At 31.7% G+C, this 24872-nt stretch overlaps 1 protein-coding gene across 2 annotated transcripts in view; it reads right to left on the reverse strand.

The window, feature by feature from the left end:
* Positions 1 to 24872, reverse strand: part of LOC118189675 (cilia- and flagella-associated protein 299-like) — a 70676-nt gene that overhangs the window by 11606 nt on the left and 34198 nt on the right. For both annotated transcript variants that reach the window (XM_085811914.1, XM_085811909.1), the window contains exons 2-4: positions 19442 to 19561; positions 6628 to 6758; positions 838 to 928 (exon numbers count right to left, since the gene is read on the reverse strand). In XM_085811914.1, coding sequence (XP_085668040.1) covers positions 838 to 928; positions 6628 to 6758; positions 19442 to 19549 — 330 coding nt within the window. In that variant the 5' untranslated portion in view covers positions 19550 to 19561. The remainder of the gene's footprint in view (positions 1 to 837; positions 929 to 6627; positions 6759 to 19441; positions 19562 to 24872) is intronic.

Here is a 24872-nt window from a genome sequence, read left to right on the forward strand (position 1 = left end):
ATTTCTTTAAAAATGGAATTAATTATTTCGAGCCAAAACAAGAAAAAAGATTTTTTGAAAAGATGTAAAGCTCAATGAGAATCGTTTCCAAGAAATTATTTCTGCTCCAGAAATACAAAGGAATATTTCCTACAGACTGGTTGTTCTATTATGTTTTTTACACAAAAAACAGCTGCCAGCGTTATTTTTTCTGCAGCGGAGAAAAATATTGCGGCTACGCAGCAAATTGCTGAATGCTACTGTTGTGGCTATGAACCTCCCATTCAAACTATTGGAAGAAAAATGTTTCTCGGAAATTTTCTTATTCCGCCATTCGTTGTTAGATAGGATAAGGCCATAAAAAAACCAGTGATAACTCAGACAGCAAACGCATGATGTTACGACTATAGATATGAGCTGTAAATGATATATTTCTGAAAAAGAAGGTAAAGGGAAGACTCAAATGCTGTTTACAAATATTATTATTTTTAACCGCTGACCGACTGTTATATGGCGCCCCCTTATAGCACTTGGAGTTTGAATTGCCCCCTTATACAACTCCAGAGCTCATTGGGAGATAGTAACACCCACTTTGATAATCACTGCTTTAAATGATAATTATTTACTGAGCATTTTAAGTCAGTTTATATATCGTAAAAATCAGCATATTAATTAATAGATTGATATGAAACATATTAATTACCGTGTATCCTATTTATATTATTGAAATCAGTAAACATTTAAAAGGCACATTCATAAATTAACAGTAAGTCTAAATTTGCTTGGCTAAAAAAGAATAAATAAATAGATTCTTAATGGTTGAAATTCTGTTGTACTAAAGTAAAAAATGAGGCTTACTAATAAACGGCCCATTAAATTATCTTCTTCTCTTTCGGCAAGAGCTTGCATCAAAGGTTCCGAAATATCTTTGTCTTTACTACACAGCTTTCTGAAAAGAAAGTTGAGTACATTAAACCAAGTCAAGTCTAAAAATGATTACTTCTTGCTTAAATATTTCGACGATTACCACTTAATGTTACATCTTATATCCCATTATTATATGTACTGTTATTTTCTTTGCTAAATGCATAGATAAGCCATAGATTGTTGTAATTGATATTCACATTCTGCTAAAGTTTGGAATTTTAATCATGAAAGGAAGAGTGCTGAGAATAAAGAAGTTAATTGAGATTTAAAACTATCATTTACAGATGTCGATGATAGAAATCTATGTATTAATGCCCAAACTAATACGTCAAAAGAACAGACGTGGGTAAAATATTTAAGAATGTTGATTGTGCTGCTACAGATCATGATTCACTCACTCGAAAGAAAAGAGAGAGGGAGAAAGATTACCACTTCCAAATGATGGTGAGGGAAAAAATGCAAGTTTTCCTACAGCAAATGTTTTGCTTGTACATGGCCACATCCATAAGGTACACTGGGTAAACACTCACTCTCCACCTACATCGACAGCTCTACCCGACGAGACGGCTCCTGACCTAAACTGTCCTGTAGGACAACAAACAGGATAATGCCATCCTACGGAAGGAAGAAACCACTATCAGCGTACCACAGCGAAGTGCTGAGTGGCGGATCAGATGTGGTAAATTAAACGATAGTCATAAGAAAATGAAAGTTTTTGTTATGAAGACTATTGTGCCTTGTGCAGTAGGTGCTTCGTACGATTAGAAAAAGAAAAATGATTTGGGATGAAAACTATGTCTTGAAGGGAAAATGTAAAATGCATTGATATGAAAGTTAGGCATGGTTGACAGAACACACAGTCTTCACGTACATCAAGAGGACTCACAGTCTTCACCACTTACATCGGAAGGACATCACAGTCTTTGCCCACTTTCTTGGTTTCTACCGTAAGATTGTATATTGTACTTTTTTTTTTTTTTTTTTTTTTTTTTTTTTTTTTTTTTTTTGAGTGGTGTGTTCATTTAGTTTTGTTTGGCTCATTGAAACGTGTCTATATTTGTACTAACTCTTTGCCTCTTTCCCTAAAAACAAACATAAGATTTAGCAAGGTAAATTAAGCTTTAAGAGTTTGATAGTTTGGATCTTCTCCCGTGATATTTTGGGTCTTATCCCAGCTTTTAGTAAAGATACATGTAAGATTTTATGTTTATCTTTCTTATTATTAAATTTAACTTTGTAAATGACGCTGCTATGGCGAACGCAGATTGATTAAGTCAATCACGTGACTACTTGTGTTTTGGAGTCGAGAGTAGGTGTTCTATTTATGTTAACTAAATTCGCAACACATTTTTTTTTTTTTTTTTTTTTTTTTGCTTAAAAAATAAAATCGCATTTTAATACTGTCCATTTGCTGTTTGTTATTAATCCGCATCGCATCACTACACTCATATTAAATCTTCATACAAAGAAGGTTTGAAGTAGCTAGTTTTCCCTCATACTGTTACAGATAATGTAACAATGTCCTGTTTAATATGGAAATTATTGGTCTCAGATATTGTCAAAACAATATGATTTAGGTTGTTTGCACTCGATATAAGGAGTAGGTCATTCAGTGGAATAGAATAAATGCTGTTTTCTGTTGAGCAGAAAAGTATGGGGTGTGCTTTATTTTTCTGTCATTTACCAAAAGCGTTTTAACTCAAATATTTATCCTTTGGGGTTTGCTTTAAACTTCATTTATAGCTAAACTATCTAGAAAACAAAAAACTATCTCCCTGAAGATGCCATTGAAATTTTGAAAGAATTTGACAAGAATACAAAATTTATGGAAATGTAACTGTCGAAAAATTATAATATTATTGTGTCAACGCTGAAAGTAAATGTTGAAGAAGAAATGTAGAAACAAACTTAAATGTAAAGAAGGAAATTAGACGAAAGAACAACAATTTGTGGAAAAATCCACATCAAAGAAGTTGCGGGTTCAAGGAGAAATATCTGGAGGTTCACATCAGTTTTTCTAAAGTTTTTCGCACACTACAATGCATCATTCATCAAATATACTAGAAAATAGACCTATGCTCACAGAAAAACACAAGAAATATCATTGAAGGTGAAATTGAAGTGCGATTGTTTTTGACTGAATTGCTGTATAAATTTAAATTACGTCATAGAACATCATACGATATCATAAACAGAGAATCCCTAGACCTCTCAGTCGGATTATTTGAAGACTGAAGAATTTATCCAAATACGTATATGGCTATCATCTAAAGACCTGTTCCTTGTTTCCTGTCGAAATACTTACTAACGAAGGCGATGTCTTTATTTATGTGAATGTCAGAAATACCAAGATGCTTAGAAAATGTTTGTGGTATATACTGAAGAAAAAAAATGCGTGATTTTTAATTACTTCTAGAATGCCTGAAGTAAAACAAGGCATGAAGAGGAAAAACTAATGTTTTACAAAAAAAAATTGTATTTTTTAAATTAATTTTTTTTAAATCTTATGCTATTTGATTCTCGTTATTTTAGAAATAAAAATTATTAAAACAATTATTATGTAAATTATTCAAAACAATGGTACAATGATAAACGTGTGCAAAGCAATGTATCATAAATTAAAATTTCAGTTATACATCCTTCTCATTTATATATCTTTTCTAAACGGTCCCATTGAAAGACGTATGAATTGTGCTTTACTGTAGTTTCTCTTTTAATGTATACAGTTCTCAAATACATAGTAGTCTGGCTTATAAAATATTTTTTGAAAGAAATGCAGTTCAAATAAATAAAATCAAATTAAAGAAAAACTACATTAATATAAATATACTTAAGATACACAGTTTGAATGAATAAGTAAAAATTTTAACATAATTGTATAGAAAAATATAATTCAAACAATTAAAATAAAATTTTTTAAAAGGGAAAAATTACCTAAAAAACAATTATGATATAAAAGTGTAACATAAAAATATTTGAAAGTTTTAAATTATGTCTTTTTACCGCTTATTTACAATGAAAAGAAAAGTGAAATAGGATAACATAACTTAAGAATTAAGCGCCAAGAGTAAGTAAATTATTTTTGGCGTAAACTAAAAACAGCCCTCCAAGATAAATTTTGCAATTTTTTCGTAATTCTATCCCCAAATTTTACAAAATTTGGTAATTAGGCATAATTTGAGTCGTAAAATGGAAATATGGGAAACAACTGGAATGCCATTTCAGAACAAGTCCGATTTTCTGTTAAATCTATTATAATCTCTTTCGAGACACAAAAGCGGTCTATTGGCCCTGTAGACCAGGAAGTGTAGAACTAATGCATATACTAAAACAGGCAAATTGACAACCTTGTATTCAAGGGTATCGATAACCTTGTAATTGACAACCTTGATTGCTCGAAATTGATTGGGATTTTACAAAATCTACTCCGAATACAAAGTTGTCGATTTGCCTGTTTTATTTTCCACTTCGGCGTTTTTCTCTTGAGTCTTAATGCGTAAATTGCTGCATGTATGCGTAGTAATTTTTATACATATCAAAATATAACTTACCAGTATGGATTCACTCTTTTAAAATAATTCTACTTTAATTAAACTTAGGAGATAATATAATCAATTAATCAATATTGTTTAGGAAATAAATTATTATTAACTAACTTTGCAGCAATTGCGCAAGTAGTAGTAACTTGTTTTCGCACTAAATAAATTTAAGATCATACAACATATATATATATATATATATATATATATATATATATATATTAAGATTTATTAATTTTTAACTTCCTCATGAAGCAATAAAATATACATAAATGAAAATGTAAAATGAATTTTAAAAAAATGATAAATAGATTGAAAAAATCTGTAATTAAACGAACACAAATATTCTTAAAAATGCTAAAATAAATTAAATCTTCCTTTAGTCATATTACTAAATTTATACAAGACATTTAATTTTAACCTCCCCAAAACAATATATTTTTGAATTTATACAAGACGATTTTAATTTTAATACCCCCAGCCACCCAAAAATTGTTTTAAAATCCGTTTTCAACGCTTTCTTACCTATTCGTATATATACATCGTGTCGACAAAGGTATTTACTCGTCTTTTATTTCAGCTGTCGTTAGTCGTAGATAGAGTATACTTCCAATTGCAAAATCTTTTAAATGACGCAAATATTCATGTCTGGGCATTTTTAAATTTTAAAGAAATCAGTTTTATAAATATTGCGAAATCTAACTTTTTGTGTGTTGTTCCGATCTCTTTACTTAATATGAAGAGAAATTTTGTTCTGGTAAGGAAAAGTAAAGCACAAAACTTTTGAATCCCTTACGATAAAAACTGTCCGAGATTTTTCACATTACAACCGGAGACCATATGCAGATGCCATATATAAATTGAAGAGCGAAATATCTGCATTTGTACGGCACTACAAATTAAATATCTTTAAAATGAGATTTCTGATGTTAGTAAGATGTTAAGTAACGAGGAATTCTATTCAGATTATTGTGAAAAATACACAATACGAAACTACTGAATTTCGAGAAACTACGGTTTCATTTTATCAGACTGCTTTTATTTATTTCGAAATACGGACAAAAAAGTATTTCAGGTGATAGAAACGTACAGCTGGGTCATACTAAATGAAATCTCTTCTTGGAGTCAAGTTGAAAAAAACCTTTTTGTTAATTAATAAAAAATACCAAATCATAAATTATTGGAAATTGATATGTGTGAGGAATATGCTTACCTTAAACAATATATCACAGAAGAAAAAATATTGGAATGGTCAAAAAATAAATGTGCCCAGTGTAGAAATGGTTGGAAATGACTGCATATTTTAATTAGATTACTTGTTCAAATGTTTTAAAATTGTTAGAGGTTTTCTTTTGTCTTCCTTGCACTAATGCTGCAGCTGAGCAAGTATTTAGCATTGTGAACAGTTTTGGGATTAGTGATTAGACACAGCTTAAAGTGGACACTTTTGAAGGATATGTTAAACACCAAAATTGCGCAGACTTTTAAAAGAAGATCAAAAAAATAAAAAGACGTTCTAAGAAATATTCATGCTTCTGAGATATATAAGTCTACTTCAAAATAATTTAGAAGGGTTATAAATTTATTATTTTGCTTCAAAATTAATACTGCATTTTGATTTATTCTATATTCATTAAAAATATTATATATTACTATTAAAAAAGAAAACAAAAATTATTTATTTTGATTTAAATCAAAATAAATAATATATATTATCATATATTGTTTTACACCTTACTCTATATTGTTGTTTACATATCTAACTTAATTATAATTTCCTTTTAGATTATTACAAATACATATATTTTAAACAGTTTAACATTCCGAAAGGCTTTATGTTCTTCTTTTAATTATGACTTATTATTAGGAACACAATCACCAAAACGTTTAGAGTAAAATATAAAACAAGAAAATATATTTACTCAATGCAGACCGGGTAAACACAAAAAAAATCCTCTTTGAGTATATTTTATATGTCTATGTTTCAGAAATCGCTTTAAAATGAAGCAAATTTCAGATTAATAAAAGCGCAGAAGATTCATCTGTATGTTTTTGCAAAAATTCATTTGATAAAAGCTTCAGGTTTCCTGGGAAATGTCAGTTTCTCTCTCCCCTCCCTTTCAAGCATCGCTTATTGTTCTGTGCTACAAGGAAGAAGCAAAAAATTAAAAGCGCTACTTACAGTGCCTTTTCCTTTCTTTTTGTGAATTCAGCCTTTTTCTCAGCTTTCCTTCTTACAAACAGGTCTTTTGGAATGATTCTTTTACTCGAATGATATCCTAAGGCTAATAAATCCCTGCAAAGTGCTTTATCCTAAAATTAAATGTAAATAAACCATATTTGTTAATTTAATTTAAAATTAATAACAAAATTTAATATTTTGATAACGACACAGGTGGTTAGAATAAAAGCACGAAACGGTAAATTGTTCCTATCTATCTGAGATTAACATCAGAATTTTAACAATTTTCTCTTAAAGAAATGTGTATTGTATTTCACTTCCGACCAGCGAAGAAACTGTATTTGCGTGTTTTATTTCTGATTTAATACATTACTTAATAATTAATTCCTTTTATTTGAAAATTGGCACTGAAAAGCAATTACAGCAATCTTTATAAAAAATACGTATATACTGTAGCTTAAAATAGAATTTTAAGATAATAATTTGATTTTAGTTCATTAGCGACTATTGGAATTCTTCAGAAAAGGTACGAATTCAAAATTAACCGAAGTGTCTTCTTACTGACTCAATCATGTCAACTATTCAAAGAATAGTAGTTCTAGCGTTAAGTAATATTAAATCTTAACATGCAGTCGATTCAAGCAGTCCTATGCATTTCTAATAGGCACAAGAAAATTACAATGTTAGAATTGAATAATTCAGTAACGTACGACAGTTTAGTCATGAACTATTCCGTAATATTTTAAACTAGTATAATATTAATTGTAAAGTCAATCACTTCGGTAGCAATAATTTCGTAAGATGATTCTATATACCATATTTTCCCGCGTATAAAGCGCATCTATAATTTCAAGCTGCATTTTTTAATTTTTAGGTATATTCGTGATATCACGCGCACCGATACATGTGCAGTGCTCTTATCTTGTGAGGTCACTTATTCGAAGATTTGTCCTAGCCTTTCAAACAACGATATACAGAATAGCGATAAGGGAAGCAACATGTGTGTGGGTTAAATGCTTGAGGGAGTAAATATTTTCTACAAATAGAGTGGATTGTATTCAATGCAGATGTCCAAAAGAATGCTATTGTAGGGTTTCGAGAAAAGCGGTATCTAATTTGGAGTAAGAATGCACTTGCAACCTGAAAGAATTCGTAGAATTACGAGTTTAGTCATTTGAAGCCGTGATTTTAAAGTGAAAATCGAAGGCTTTAGTAAATTGCATTTGCTTTAGTTGAAATAAAGTTCATCTAACCTTCCTTTTAGAAGTAAATATCGCTCTCTGAAAAGAAACAAGCACAATGTTGGTTTTAAATTCAAAGTCATTCGTTTTGTGAAAGGAAATGGAAATCGTGCTTCACCAACGGTGTTTGGTGTTTTAGAGAAAAATGGAACGGATGGAATGGATGATGATGATTATTTATTTATGAATCAGAGTAGCAATGATGGTGAAAATGAAACAAAATTTGATTATTTGTCTGAAGATTTAACGGAAGACGAAGATTACGAACTTTTCATGTTATCCGATAATGGAAATATTTATGGTATATCATTTCTTTTAAAGAAACCGCATTTAGGTACATATAGAAATCTAATTTTTTATGCTCATTCCTTATTTTTAAATCTATTATTTTTATACCCAACGTATAACGCGCACCCGTAAATTTAAATCGCATTTTTTTGTATTGAAAGTGCGCTTTATACGCTGGAAAATACGGTATATTTCTTAACATGCTATTTTTGTATAATATTTTTTACTCATGATTACTGGACACAAAACTCAAGAACGAGAGCAATTGTTGAATAATTTTCAAAATTTAAAAAAACTGTGCCTCAAAAATAACAAATTTAGCGTCAGTGATTAGCTAATGACCATTTCTAAGCAACGAATTCCCACACGTCCTGCAGATCTATTGAAGAGTTAAAACAATTAAGAAGAAAAAAGTCACCGAATTTTTGAATCCTCATAATTGCTTTGTTATTATTTGGATCATGTACTACTTTTTGGACTTAATATATGTTTTCGTTCTGTGAACGATTAAAACTAATGACCACTTTTCAGTATCAAATTTCAGACTTACATAGGTCTACTGAAATGCTAAAACAATTAACGAGAGTCTAATCGTCTATGTTAGAGAAAGTAAAAATTTGTCTCTATAACATCGTATTACACATTCAAGACATTTCGGAAGCATAACTCTTTAGAACAGATTTTCTGCTTTGTCACACGATATGAAACAGCCAATCACCGCGGATCGTTTTGGGATTACCATATAAAAGTAAAACTAGTTCCACATTACAAATGATAGATGATGACACGGAAGTCGATGCTGATAGCTGATTGGTTGTTGAAAACGAACAACTTAAATTTCCTTGCGAAAGAAAGCAAAACTTTTTGCATCTTCCTTTCAGTGCTAAAGCAGGTAGAAAATTGTTTGAAATATTTGTTCATCTGAAATAAATAAATGGGTGATACCAGCCTTATATGGATTGTGAAATGCATGCCTTGTGGACTTTGATATACTTTCTTTAAGATCGACTTGGTCGACGAGAACTTTGATACGCTTTATATTTTCATTTTGGTGTGACACAGAGAGATTTTTGTTCGTCAGTACAACTTTTCAATATCACTTTGCATCCTTGTTAAAGCGCCACGATATAAACTTTTAAATCTAGAGATTAACTCTACCCATTTCGGCGACTAAGTGACGTGACTGCTTTTACAAGGAAATACATGTGCCAAGTGGCACTAATCTACAAATTTTCGAAATGTTGGATTTTGTGAAATCCACGAACTTTTTCCTGCAGAACAGCACATCGGAACTAATAACTATTTATGTATGTTTAAGCATACAACATTATTTGCGAAATATCTCATTCCTGATATAATAAAAACAATTTATTATATACTTAAGGAAATCAGAAAAAAGTGGCTCAGTCAAAAAAGCAATTGCATAATTGCTTTTTTGACTATTGCATAATAATGAAACTGAAAAAATATCTAATTGTTTAATAATTACGATTCGAAAATTAAACATGGGAGTATATTGTAAACAATCAGCTTTCATGTTGACCAAATTCAACTATGAAATGACCGGTAGCATGGCCATCTGTTGCCATTTGACAAGACATTAAATCTATAAATTTTCTTTCGAATTAAAATTGTAAATTTCTGAAGGAACTGAAAGATTTTCACGTACTTCTTTATTACATATGTTTTGTATCTGTATATTATAATTTGTAATATGTCTAATACTCCTTGATTATATATTTTTTATATCTGTAAATATTGTAATTTGTAATACATCTGATCTAATTTAAAATTTTTGAAGCATTTGCACAGCATTTATACCACTACAAAATGTGTTTCTTACGACATATGTTACATACTTCGTTACACAGTATTATTACTCTGTGCCGAAGTATGTAATATATGAGATTTTAACATTCTCAAGAGGAGATTCTCAGTCGACATTCAGCGTATTGGTATAACTCGAACTAAAAGGTGTCTCCGCTACCTTTTCGTTTATAGGGCTTGATAACGTTACCAGTCAATTGAATGCTGCCTTTTCAAAGATGAAAAATACTTGAATACTCTTTTTTATAAGATCCTGGATGTGAAATATAAAAAAGTCGGAAAACACTACTGCATTTAAAGAAATTTACTAATTTTGAAATACTAATTAATACTAATTTAGTAATTAAATAGTTTATACTGAATACGAAACGACCGGATGGTTATTCGGTAGAGTAATAAAGCTACCGTTCAAGTATCCCCATTTCAAATTCGGACTAAAGATGGCCAAACTTGCTCGCTTTAGAAATCCGCAGCTGTTAGCAATTGTTTCGTAAAGTATATCACTAGAAAAAACATCGACGAAATTTAGTCATTTTTGACATACTGTTGGAAATTGGGAATTGCAGGTACAATTCGCATTTACCTGATTCAGATTTAATCAATATTATGGAGTACTGATGTAAGATGGTGAGAGTAAATTAGTTTTTAAGCGTGCAAGCTCGCCATCCATGAGGCGAAAAGAAAGAACTGGCGAAGTATGTGCCACCGTCTAGAGCATGGAGGTAGGAAAGGGAGGAGGGGCCATTCCGCGCTAGAAGTGAAGCACTGCTTTGAAGCTTGGGTCACCAGACGGGGTGTTCTTTGTTTACATTCAGAAGCTCGCTTGACAAGATTCTGATAGTATTTCGACACACGACAGTTCCATAGAAATCGAAAAAGGGACACTCTCGCATGAAAGAAACATTCATAGTGTTATGGATAATAGCAATTTGTATAGTTTACTGACATTTACGCAAAAATCACATCTTGGTTATTTTTTTGATAACTAACAACAGCGATTTTGATTATGAATTTGTTTTATAAAATTCTAAGCTGTTGCACTACAAAAATATAGATTTTAAGAAAATTGCTAAAAGAGATCTGTCAAAATTTATTTTCTAGAAGATTTGAAAAGTTTGAAACTTGATGGCTAAATGTAAATATAAAATTATGTATGTTAAAATATTTGTAATTAGGCACATAGGTCAGATTAAGTTTTTATTAAATAGAGTAACGCATGCAAGGGCTATCTGCCTAAAGAGAGACATGCCATCGTGGAGGAATTTTGAAGAAAAACTGACCTTTGAGTGGGTATTAAAAATAATACTTATAATTTTCATTCAAATTATATTCATATATATTTTTTATGTAAAACTTTCGGGTGTATGCTAAATTAGTGTAAATTACTTTACACGAAAAATATAATGAATGCACAGAAATTAAAGATTTGCACATGCCGGAAATGATAAATAGGAAATATGTATGGGTATTTATGCATGTGCTTGCAAAAAGCATGTATCTGCCTTTGACAAAATACTTAAATATTCATTAAATTATTTATAAATGTATTTGAAATGAAGAATTTATTCACTTATAAACAACTGTGAAAGTACTGTGAAGAAATCTAATGGTTAAATGTATCTAATTTATAATGATTATAAATGTTATCTAAATATATAATAACCTTAATATTGAATTGTAAACATAAATTGAAATCCTGTTGACAAATACGTTATAAAACTATTTAAGCAAGAATTGTTCGTATTGGAAAGCAATCTGTTAAAAGGTATTGTAAAGCAAATGCTATGAGATGCGCACTTAAGAACGTAATAAAGAGTTTTGGAATATGTATTGTTGAAATGAAGGGTAAAAAAAAATCTGATAAGTATAATTAAAAGAATTATTCCCTTTACATTTTATAATAACTCAGTTACAAGTTTTAAATAATACTTTAAAAAAAAAAACTTATTTTATTCCCTTTCAGAAATGTTCAGAGAAAGTCAAATACTATTTAATACCTATTTAATTATTAGGAATTAGCGAAATACTTATTTAAAGTATTTCACTAATTCCTAATAATTCTCTAATTTAAAATGAACCGAATAGAGCATTAATTATAAATTGACTTACATTTTTCGATTTAAAAGAAGCCAAAAAATCATGTCATATTTAAGAAAGTATTTTAGGAAGAAGTTCTATAAATAGAAAAGAAATAATGCCTAATTTTAATATTAATAATACAATAAACTTTGATCTTAATTTTTGTACCTTAACCGAATAAAATCGAATTACCTTAATTTTTTTTTCTAATGTAATTAAAGAAAACTTGTGAAAATATTTCATTCAAATTAAACCATTCTGAGAAAACTGTCCTGTGAAAAGTATAGCATTTAATTCCGTTCAGAATGAAATGTTGTTTAAAAATATGTTGTTTTCACATACTTAGGACTCTGAAGTGTTGTAGAAAAAGAAAATATATACATTTATATGTATATTTGCGACGTAATTACAAAATATTTACACCCGAACGCGTCAAATCCCATAGAACTCAATGGTAAATGACCCAATGTTTTGGTCACCACGTAGGGATCGCCGGTGCTTCAGAGCAGGGTACGGAGAAACTTGTTTAGGGCGACTTCATCTTACTTCCTACCTCCATGGTCTAGTGGCACAAGGAAGGGGTATTCTTTCCGATTTTATTTCTTTCTACTGTCGAGCTAGTCACATAGTAATCAGTACTTATTCATCTCCTGCAAAATTTAATAGTATTTCTTCTGTTCTAAAAAATAAATTCAAAATATTCGCTCAGTAGCTTAAATTTGAGTAGGATGATGATTTTCTTAATTGTAATCGTGAAATTCATGAATGGTGCTTGTTTTCATCAACTTGTCTTACTTCTGATGTACTGCTCCTGATTATATTATTGTATTTCCTTTGGGTCTGTGAGGTTGGATCTTTTTTCTTCAGAATTCTTGGTCAGAACGGGAAACCTTTAATCTGTCATTCGAATCTTTCTATCTGCCTCTCCTATTTTCGGGATTTTGGAAGATTCTTGATGAATTCGAGACTCTGCTCACATGGGCTCCTCGGCAGTAAGAACAAGTAGGATTTTCTTTTTTTCTGAGGGCATTCAGCACTTCTGAGGTTTAAGCTACGTCTCACATATCTTGTAGCAACGAAGCATAAATGTTGTACACGGCCAAATTTCTGGGATTTATGGCACTGGAGTGGCCCATTTTTCTTTCCCTATCGTTACATTAATACCTAGAATGTTGTTCACATTATAGACAGCTTTTCCTGCTTCATTTTTCTCAAGTATATATATCGGCAGTTTTTTTAATAGTACCCACATTTTTCTTCGAATACAGTTTTACCCGTATGATGAGTAAGTGTTTGCTGCAGGGTCATCTTTGATGGCTTCTTCGGAAATCATCTTGGGAATTTTTTAATAAATACTTTTACTGGATTTTCGCTTTTCCTCTTATGTGAATGAAAAGGAATCTCTTTATTTTCTGCAGACTTTGTGCTACTAGGGATCTGTCAGGCATATTGTTCTTACTATCTGCCTATTTATGTTAAATTTTTCTTCTATTTTGCACTTACTCTCCCTATTTCACACTTACATCTATGTTATACAGGGAGTTATATTATTCAATAATTCCTATGCCATACTTACTTCTAGATCACTTTCTCGTCTGCACTTCAAACGTTAAAAATATGAATACTTTTTTTATTTTTTTAATTTTTTTAATGACCTTGTAGAATGCAGATGATATTAAGATCTGGTGTTATTTACGAAATGTATTTCATTTTTTGGTTTTAAAAATGTGTTATAAACATAAATATATACTTGATGAAAATGTGAATCCATCTCACATTCTTTTACAATGTATAGGGACTCTTTTACGAATATCACTCAAATGTACTTTAGATTTGAAATTTTAAAGAAAATGTCTCCTAAAATACGGAATTTCAGTAATCAATCATTAATTTATTATACCAAATATATTTTATGACAATTAATTATATATTAATTTATTATTATATTAATTTACTATACTAAATATATATTCCAAATACATTATATTTAAACATATATAAAAGTATTATACTATTCCAATTACTTTTATGAAAAATGTCATCCTACGCGTAAATATTCTGTGCTTAAACACAAGTCAAAATAAGTTAAACAAAATAGCATCTCCCACAAAATTTATGTTTATGTCATTCACAACTTTACTTTTAAAACATAGTTTTAATGAATAATATTTTCTTTAAGCTAAAAAAATAAATAAAAGTATTAATACCGATAAAAAACTAATGCTGTCGATATCCGAATTTGAACATACACAGCTTACAGCATAATACTTTACCGCGAGGCCATCGATGAATGCGAAATACGAGTATTATTTGGAACCTCTACTTTACTTACTAATTTATGAGAGGATAGCGCTTTTTAAGTTATCTGCAACTAAACAGAATATAGGCGAAGTCGGTGAGACTAAAATCCTGCGCTCCACTTGATAATTGAAATTGGAGAAAAATAACGCATTTATTATTTTAAAAATTACTGGTTAGGCTTCTCTACATCCTTTCATTAAAATACAGAATAGCGTGTTTTTAATAATGGTTAATTTATTATCCATTACGTATAAATTAGGTGAAAGTAGTTATTCAGATACGAGAATTTTCAGAATAAATGTATTGTTAAAGAGTATTGTCATAATTTTCAAATCTGATAAAGGAAAGAATGTAGTTTTGCATAACAAAATCTCTGCTTCTTTCATTTAGGTATCCAAGGCCTGCCCCCCCCCCAAAAAAAAGAAAAGAAAAAGCTGCATTGTCATTTACTTAAACACCACACAAAGAGAGTAGGGGAGGGAATTACAAATTCCACTTAGGCCATGGGAAAAAAATTCCATTCCCCCACAAGGTATTCCTTTAGCCTGAGGTAATTTGACCACCTGCAAGAGCCACGATAACATTTTCTCGTATTTTCTTTTATGCTGCTTTTTTTACCTTTGTTTTTTACCTTGCTGATCTAAGCTTGGCAACATCAAATACTTTGAAACCTTCACTCAAAAGTGGCACTTCAGCTTCTCCACAGAACTTTAGTAGTCGGAGTGTCATTACGTCATGTTTGTTGCTTTATTTATCGTCAAGTTTTTTAGCAGAAATTCCAAATGGTAGAATGGCAATCGTTCATTAACTCAGCGATAGGAAAACGTGACGTTTCACAGAATAGAACGCATTGAGTCGGAAACGTGGGAAAAGCAAAGATTATGGTCTTAAATTATCCCGACCTTGCTCACTTAACAATTTTTTTTCTTATATTTTGTTGGAGGGAAAAAATATAGTAAAATGCTTTCAGGCATAGATAAGACAAAAATTAGATTATCTCTGGTCACTGCAGACAGTCACGTATGTAACTTCTTCATCAAAATATTTTTCAGGTTGATGACACTTGGATATGAACCACGCATCTGGATCTAGATGAACACATAAACTTTTCACTTTGAAGCTAGTTTGCTGTCCCTGCATAACGCATAAACTGACACAACAATTACACAAGCTTCATTATTTAGAATCCTCAATGAAAAACCCAAATAAGTACAGAGTATATCATTTATGTGTGTACGTATTTAACAGTGAGCTTCAGAAACTACTTTTGCGCATTTCACTCAAATTATTGCAAAACAGAAAGTGGAGGGGTAAAAAGACACATAAAACAAGTCAGTGAACAAGCCATAAAGTTGATTTGTAAATCCAAAACAAAAAAAACTTTCATGCACACTTTGTAGCTATATTTATTGTTTAATATATGCATGATGTAGATATATGTTACTGAAATGTTTTAAGAAAACATTTCCGAAATTTTCAACTGTCATTTAACTCATTTAGGGAAATTTCAGCTCGACTTGAGAAATTTTAAGTAATTTCTATGTTAAGAAATATTTAATTTCTTAATTTTACACACACACACGTATATATATATATATATATACATATATATAATATAATCGCAAAGTAAGAGAATAAGTAAAAATTCAATTACTTATACAGACAATCGAATTTCAGAAAAATGCACAGAAATATATGGATTTTTCTTAATAGTGAAAATTTTGTTGCTAGAATAGTTACATTTTTCACCCACAGATAGTGCTGTAGATACCAGAGAGCTAGAATTTCGTACGACACTGTACAACAGCACTCAGAATCATCCTCAACATATATCTTTACGATATCCAGCACATGTATGAATTCTAACTAACCGATTTCGTGAGACATCATAAATTTGCGAACTGAGCTTTTCAACAGAAAGAAAATGATGCGTACTGGCAAATGTCCTATGAATTGATGAGGCGCACTTTTTGCTTAATGGAACACACTAACGCACTCGAGGGTAAACCAACCACATGGCACTATGGAAAATTCACTGCCAAAATTACGGTGTAATGCAGGCTGAATCATTCATTATAGGTTCTTTTCTTTGGAGGAAACTTACAACTGTATATATTTCGAACTATTTTTAACACAGACGAGCCATATGCAGAGCCTTTAAAAGACGGTTACAGACGAAAAACATCGCGAACGAAAACGTCGTGGAGAAAAAATCGCAAAGCGAAAACATTGTGATACAAAACATCGTAGGAGAAAATAAAGCAAAGGAAAACATCGTGATACAAAATATCGTCGTCGAAAATAAAGCTGTTCAAAAACTTCGCAGTTTAAAAACATCGTAATCTAAAATATCGTGGTAACAAATAAGGTACCTACAAATCATCGCATGACGATAATATCGCAGACATGCCCTTTTCAGGCTTTAATAACTGTAAATGGACAGTTCTTGTGCATAATCATTTGTGAGCGCAAAATGGAAAGAAGGATAATTTTTACTTTCATATTTTTTATTAACTAATAAATTTTTAAGAAAACAGAAAAATAAATTTAAAGAAAACAAGAAATAATTTTAACTATAAGAATATCAGAACAACAAAAGTGAAGAAAATAATCTCATAATTAACATAGCAATTTTTATAAATACGGTCATGCGGTTACTTAAATTTCTTTTTCTATTCATTCTTAGATTATGCTTTTCATGAAAAACTTAATAAAAAATTATTTATTAATGACCTTTGTTAGTTAACTCTCTCAGTTTAAAATTCTATTAAGTGCTAAAGGTTGCATTAATTTTCTGTGCTTATGTTTCCATTTTACATTTTTTGCAAATATTTATTAGTTAATAAAAAAATTTTAAAGTAAAAAATTGTCCTTCTTTCCATCTTGCGCTCACAATCATTATGTGAAAATATCCATTTACAATTATTAAAGCCAGAAAACGTATATTAGCGATGCTATAGTCATACGATAATTTGTAGGTTCTTAATATTTTACCAAGATATTTTCGACGACGATGTTTTTAAACTTCGAAGTTTTTTAAGCGCTTTGTTTTCGATGATGATATTTTGTACCACGATTTTTTAAAACTGCGATGTTTTCTCTTTACTTTATTTTCCTTCGCGATGTTTTGTTACCACGACGTTTTCGCCTTGCGTTGTGTTCTCCACGACGTTTTCGCCGGCGTTGTTTTTGCCGTGATGTTTTCGGCAGACACCTTGAGAGACAGGATCATTCCCTTCTTACAATAAGAAACAAGTTAGTTATTCAATAGTATAACATTTATGCAAGATGGAGTACATTTGGAAGAATGTTATGATGACTGGATACGTATTGCGCCCATGAGGATGTGTGAATAAGATAATGTGTTTCAAAATCAAGCAATAATTTATGTCTTATCTACCGTTTCGTTTGTCTGCAAGTTTCATCATTATACCTAAGCTCTCCAATTCCAACTACATCTCTTTACCTAATCTATCACAGTTTGTTACATTCTGGAACATAAAGAAAATTTTATTTAAATTCGTCTCTGCAAATCTCTGCCTTTCTATGCATCAATCTTCTATGTACGATGTCACGAACATGTCCAAGTTACGTTAACGAGGTATCATTCTGATGACGCAGCTACCTCTGCAATCTGTTACAATGAGCCGACAGGATCAAATCTTTGCCATGTGCATCAGTTTATTTTCTGCATGTCTTTTGAAACATCTCTCGCGTTCTGCCAAGTATCTAAAAATGAGAAAGAAAATGTACTGTGCGATCTCCCGCGATTTCACAAGTACTTTAAACATGCTGTTAACCAGCAGTGCTTCAAACCTTATCTGGAGTCTTGCGAATAATCTCGAAAGTGGTTAAAAGCTTTAGTATTGCCAGTAATTTGTGTTTACAAGAAGTGTTTTCAACTTCTTTATGTCCGGTCGTACACTTCACTTTTGATATCCAAAATTAGCTGTGATCATCAATCTTAAATGTCATTAATTTCCCTATGTGTAATTAACTGCTTAGCAAAATTGAACAAAATTCAAGTATGTGGCTCAGTAAACAAATTGCCCATTTACCTTAAGTGAAAAACAGAGGCCTTTTCAAGTAGGCACTAAACATGCCTTGACCCACTGCTACAGAATACCCCAGTCAGCCAAAGTGAATATGTCCAGTTGATGAACATGTTTGTGTCTGAAGAAAACTGCGTGGTCTTCCAAATTGTATAAAATAAGAAAATTAGAAATGTAATAATCACAACAAAAACCATAATTTCAGTAATACTAGTACAAATGATGTGTAAATACAAATATAAATACGAATATTAGTTATGTTATAAAATTTTGAAATTTGAGATAATTAATCACGTTTAATAATAATCCTTCCCCGAAGAATTATTATTAAACGAAGTCGTTTCCCAAAATCAAGAACTTTTCTAAATTTAGACTGCATCTTGAATAATACTGCTCTAAAAATTGCGTTTATTCTAAGAAATATAGTTCTCAAAATTTATGTTCCATATTATTTTTTAAATTATTATTGAATTAAAAATTGTACGATTTATTTTTTGAAATTATTTAAAAATTACTTTGTTCAAAATTTTGTTTTGTATATTCAAAATCATATTTTGCTGACCTAATTTGTGTAATCTCAAAAAGGCTTTGCTATCTTAAGCACTTTTCTTTTTGAAGGGTGAGATATGTAACAAAAAATATGAAAGAAAAGTTCTAATTTTAGTTAGCAAACCACCTTTTATCCTTTATTTCAATTTGAGCACTTTAACTTCCTGACCTGAATATAACAACTGCATACAATATATCAATCTAAAGTACATCATCTCAAAATGACCGTTTCATGCTCCGTTTAATCCGTTTCATACATTCTTACATAATGCAACAATGCAGGTATGTTACAGTCAATCATTCTTCGAGAACTAAAATTTCCTAAATCTATCTCTCACACCTCTTCCGAATACTATGACAAACATCAGGTTTACATTTAGTAAGTTAATGTGGCTTGTAAGTTAATTTCAGAATATGTTCATATGTACATTATTAAATAAATGTAAATTTTTAGACACAGTATGAAAGGTTGATTACCTGCAAGAAATTTAGGTCATCGTTAGTGAGCAAAGAATCTAAGTATTCTTCGTACGTTGAGAAGGAATCCACAGCACTCTGCAGTTCCAATTCCTGGTCCGTAGTCATTCAAAGGTTCCTCTACGAAAGAAAAATTTACGTCTAATATAAAAATAAGGAAAAGGGAAAAGTACCACTTACTCTAAAATTCAAATTTAAGCTTGTGAGTATTATACAACTCTTTCTTTGAAAGTTAGCTGCTAATTATAATGTCCTCATTCCAAGACGCTTTTGAGTCAATTTAGAAGGAATAACTAATGTCTTTGATAGCTCATTGGAATAGGCTAAAAAAACTAAAAATTCAGTTCTTTCAGCAATAATCTTCACACAGTGTAAAACACGCTCGTCAGTTTAGAGATACCGCAAAAATTTAATAAACAAGAATTCTCAATACAGTGAATATTTGCATACAATATTTCAAAAGACAGAAGGCTAACTAATATGCTCTCATATATATTTTATCACCGTTTAATTAACTCATTATTAATTTGCATTTCGGATATTAATTCTTCCATTGAACTAATGCAAGTTGAGGAGAGCATTGCAAATTTTCTAAAAGAAAGAAGTCGGGGTTTTAGCTAGAAAATTCTTGAAGGAATCCACCAGTTTTTTAATACATTAATTAATTATTGCATCCTGTTAATTAATGCAGAATAAATTAATATGCACGTTGGTAGAAAACTAAGCTGAAAAATTTATTACCTGTAAGAAACCTGAATCATCGTTTATCACAAAGAAGTTTTAACTTCTTTAATTTCTTAATCGACAGAAAAAGATATTTTTTTCTTTCACAGAATTTCTAATTTTTATTCATCTCCTTGACAAATCCATTGTCCAGCGTTGCCATAAAAATTACAGATACAAGAAATGCATAACAGGCTAAAATTTCTAAACTGGCAATATATTATTTTAATTTTCTTGAATTTTGATAAACCAAAGGGCAAAATGAATATCAGAAAAACATTAATAAACTTGAATCAAATTTCCTTACTCGATTACGGATTCAAATTTTATTTAATAATATTGAAAATCGTAGGTTTCATTTAATAAAGAATTATTTCATTTCAAGCGAAATACCAGTTTAATGCTTTTGTTCATCATTTTAAAATAAAAGTCAAAACAAAATAAAAGTCAGATAATATAAACAAAACAAAAGTAGTGAAATTATACATTTCTACATTTCATGTAGTGGAATGTGCTTTTTCTTGAAATTAACTAGTGTAGCATAGAAGGAAATTTCTTCCTATCATAATAACTCAAAATGTGCCTTTAAATATTTATTTTAGAAATATATCATAAAAAGATTACAAAAGGCATAGATTAAGGGTGATGTGGACTATATATCCTTATGCCACTGCGTAGATGTCTTTTTAGTTTGCCGCTTCGCCAACAACGTAAAATGCAAATTCAAAACTTGAAAGAAAAATTATTCCGACCAGTTCAATTTCAAAATAAAGAAAGAAAGCTATACGCTTTTTTATTTTTACAGTAGTGAATGTTAGATATTATTATAAAAAGTGTATTTTTAGAATCTGTTTTCTTACATAATCCATTCTATCTTGCCATGCTATTAAATCTCGATACAGTGGTCGTCTTTCGCCTCTCTCTAAGCAATGAGAGTAGAACTACCAAGTTTGCAAATTTTACAAAAATTAATTCTCCAGCCATTTTTGTGTTTCTTTCTAATTACTTTAAACTGCACTTGACTTATTAAGGAATTCTAATCGGACTTCAGCATCACATTGACAGAAATTTTAACGGATAAAGCATTTTGATTAATTGTTTTATTCTGAACATTATTACGTTTTTTTTTCCTCCCTCAGAAAACTTTCAGACCTCTAAAAGTTCACGAACAGTTTACAATTTGAGAAACACGGCTTTAACACTTCTATAATAAGATCTTTATTCAGTGTACAATAGAAAAAAATCTGATGGGCAAGACCACAGGACTTCCTTATACGGCCTAATTAAGTTATACACATTTTTTGCTGAACTTCATTAAAACTTATTTCCTCGAATTTCTTTAAAGATATATTTCTAATTCAATCAATTCAGATCCCACTTCGCGGCAAGGCATAAATAACTAAAAACTCAACCTTCATTAAAAATTGTAAAAATATAGAAAACCCTAAAACACCATATACAGATAGGAAAAAAAATGAATGCACAAAACTGCAAGTTAACTTTTGGTCACACTGGGCAAAAAGACACTGAAATTGGTGCATCAACTGATTTAATTCACTAGTCTACTAAGAGTGTGAGATGTAAACAAATGGCGGCTTCATTAGGCTACTTAAACTCGTAAGGTAAACTCGTCTACTTAAACTTTTAAACTGATAATAATTATACAACTAGTGCATACAGATTAACTAAAGGCCTAAAAGTCTTAATTGGAACATAAGAACAATAATTCAGTTCCCTTTTAAAGCAAAAATGGCATCATTAACCAACATATAAGAAAAAGAACTGAGCTGACCTAGACGGGTAACAGAGTGACAATATATATATACACTGGTGTGCAAAAATTAAGGACGAAGTCGAAAAATTAGCATATCAGCTGAACGAAGAGGCAGAGCGGACAGAAAGACCAATCAGGAGATTAAGTAAGGTGATGTACGGTAGCACATGCGCAGATATGCAGGTAGACGTAATGGGGGAGTGTCTGAGTAGTATAAAGCATGTTGTCGGTGTAAGATCAGTATTTCTGGCAAAGAGATTGCACGCCGTATAGCAGTTCAAATCACACCGAGTTGCTTCCTCAGCGAGAAATGGCCAATAATCAATCTGTTAGACGACATCTGGATGCTTTTACCCGAGGTCGAATCATTGGGAAGTTGGAGGAAGGCCGCAGTGTGACAAGTGTGGCTTCAGAGTTCGGAATTGCTCACAGCATCGTTTCACGACTTTGGAGACAATTTCAAACTACAGGAACAGCTATCCGGGGGTTTAGTAGTGGTCGTCCACGAGGAACCCCACCCGCAGATGACCGGTATATTGCCTTACAGGCCAGAAGAAACAGGCGGCAGACAGCGGCAGAAATCGCTAGACGCACGACACAGGCGACTGGACGACCGATGTCGCGTTTTACCGTGGCCAGAAGACTGCACGGTGGTGGTCTGTTTGCACGACGCCCTGTACGGTGTGTACCTCTAACGCCTGCCCATCGGAGAAGGCGTTTTCTGTGGTGCCGGGAACACCGGAATTGGAGAGACAATGAATGGGGAGGAGTACTCTTTACAGATGAGAGCAGATTCACTCTGAGTAGCGATTCTCATCGCATACTCATCTGGAGAGAGCGGGGAAGCCGCAATCATCCCTCGAACATCATTGAAAGGGACAGGTATGGAGGTGGCAGTTTTCTCGTTTGGGGAGGCATCATGCTTGGTAGTCGTACAGACCTTCACAACTTCGACGCAGGTTCAGTCAACGGGACCCGTTATTGTAACAAGATTCTTCTTCCATATGTGCGTCTTTTTAGAGGCGCTATGGGTCCATAGTTCCTTTTCATGGACGACAATGCACCATGTCATCGCACAGTAGCTGCCGAACAGTTCTTAGAGAGTGAGGATATTGAACGTATGGATTGGCCGGCACGATCTCCGGATCTCAATCCCATCGAGCATGTATGGGATTTTCTTAGGCAGACGCTTGGCAGCTCGTACCTTACCACCAGTAACGATTCCGGAGCTTCGATTGGCGCTGCAAGACGAATGGGTAGCAATGCCTCAACAACTCATTGACACCCTCATTCTCAGCATGGGCAGACGCTGTGAAACCTGCCTAGCAGTCAGGGAAGATCATATTCCCTATTGAAGACCGGATGTTTCTTGCTGGACACCCATCACAGGGATGTTTCGGCCTTCAGTCGCATCGCGCTCCATGCTACTTTTTCAATAAAGCTTCTTTTTATCCCTCAGATTTTTCTTTTAGTAAGTGTTGCTTACATTACTCATGTCCTTACGTATAGGGGATCTTACGGTATTAAATTTGTTGATTTGGAAATCTTTTGTACAAAGTTATATTGAAAAAACCGTCTCGTCCTTAATATTTGCACACCAGTGTATATTTATATACGTCTGGTGCGGCCGATTGTGACAAAACGCGATGAGCTCAACTACATGTTGTAGCAGGCCCATATACAAAATTTCAACGTTTTAAGACTACTCGTTTTTGAGTTATGCGAAATAGAAAACACATTCCTTTATTCTTTCCATACCTACAAATTTCACACGAAGACATTGGTGAAATGGTTTCAAGAGAGGTTAAAATGGATATTTTCGTAGACATATGATACCCGAAATTTTCCGCGACTACAATACTCCCTTTACTTTTACTTCGTACTACGAAGTTGAAACAATCATAAATACTTTCTTTCTCCAAGTTTCCTAACTTTCATAATACCCATTATGAAAGATATAGTGCTCTTTGATATATATAAATTTTCATTTTTCAAAATATTTCGGTAGAATATATACCTCGAAATATTATCGCGCTCTTCTGTGATAATTCAAGACCTTATCATATATTTTGTATCTCAACGTGAGCAAATTAAAGCAATAAAATTACAATAATATAAGCATAAATTATCTAGAAATATTTCTGAGGGCCCCTCATTTTTATTTTTCTTCTTTACTGTGGCTGAAATAAAGAAATAAAAAAAATAAGCTTCGTAAATTCTTTCAAGTTCAAGGGCATCGAAACAAGTGCAGGTGGCTGAAAGCGGCAGGTGATGATATGCTTGGTAGGTGGGAGGAAGAAAGAATTAAAAGGGGATGGGGAAATAATGGAAGTCTGTCCTCAGAAATTCTATTGGAAGGAGAATTTATTATTCCTTATACATTTTCCTTCGAATAAAAATATATATAAAATTTTGGAAAACTATTTTTTTTCATTTGCTTTTAAGATTGAGAAAAAATACTGGAAATACCTCCATCATACCAGTGGTCACATGTGACATCATTTCTGACAAGTTAAGCCTGCGTAGTTCTCGGCTAGAGTGTTAGTTGGACCTGGGCTTACATCATATTATCTGTACTTATCTAATAGTGTTAATTGAAATTGTGTACACATGCGTACGTTTGTATCCATTTCAGCAGCTGTTGTTTACTTCAGAAGAGCCCGTATGCTGTCGTATCAGGAAATTTTCAGAACGGTTAAAAACAATCAAAGCTGAAGAAAATATTAATGCATAATAGGAAATTTTTCTTTTGACATCCACTAATAGAAGCTACATATTGCATATCATGATAGGGACATTTTTCATCACTAGTCATTATATAAATATATATTTTAATCGATGAGATAGATATTTTAATTTAAATTCGAAAAACTCTGTTTTCTAGTACATTAATAACTTTGCCACACATGTAGAAATTTCCAATGTATCAAAATA

This window comes from Stegodyphus dumicola, chromosome 1, assembly GCF_044657685.1.
Source record: "Stegodyphus dumicola isolate Sdum_Otavi_A_Nest chromosome 1, ASM4465768v1".
Lineage (NCBI taxonomy): Eukaryota > Metazoa > Arthropoda > Arachnida > Araneae > Eresidae > Stegodyphus > Stegodyphus dumicola.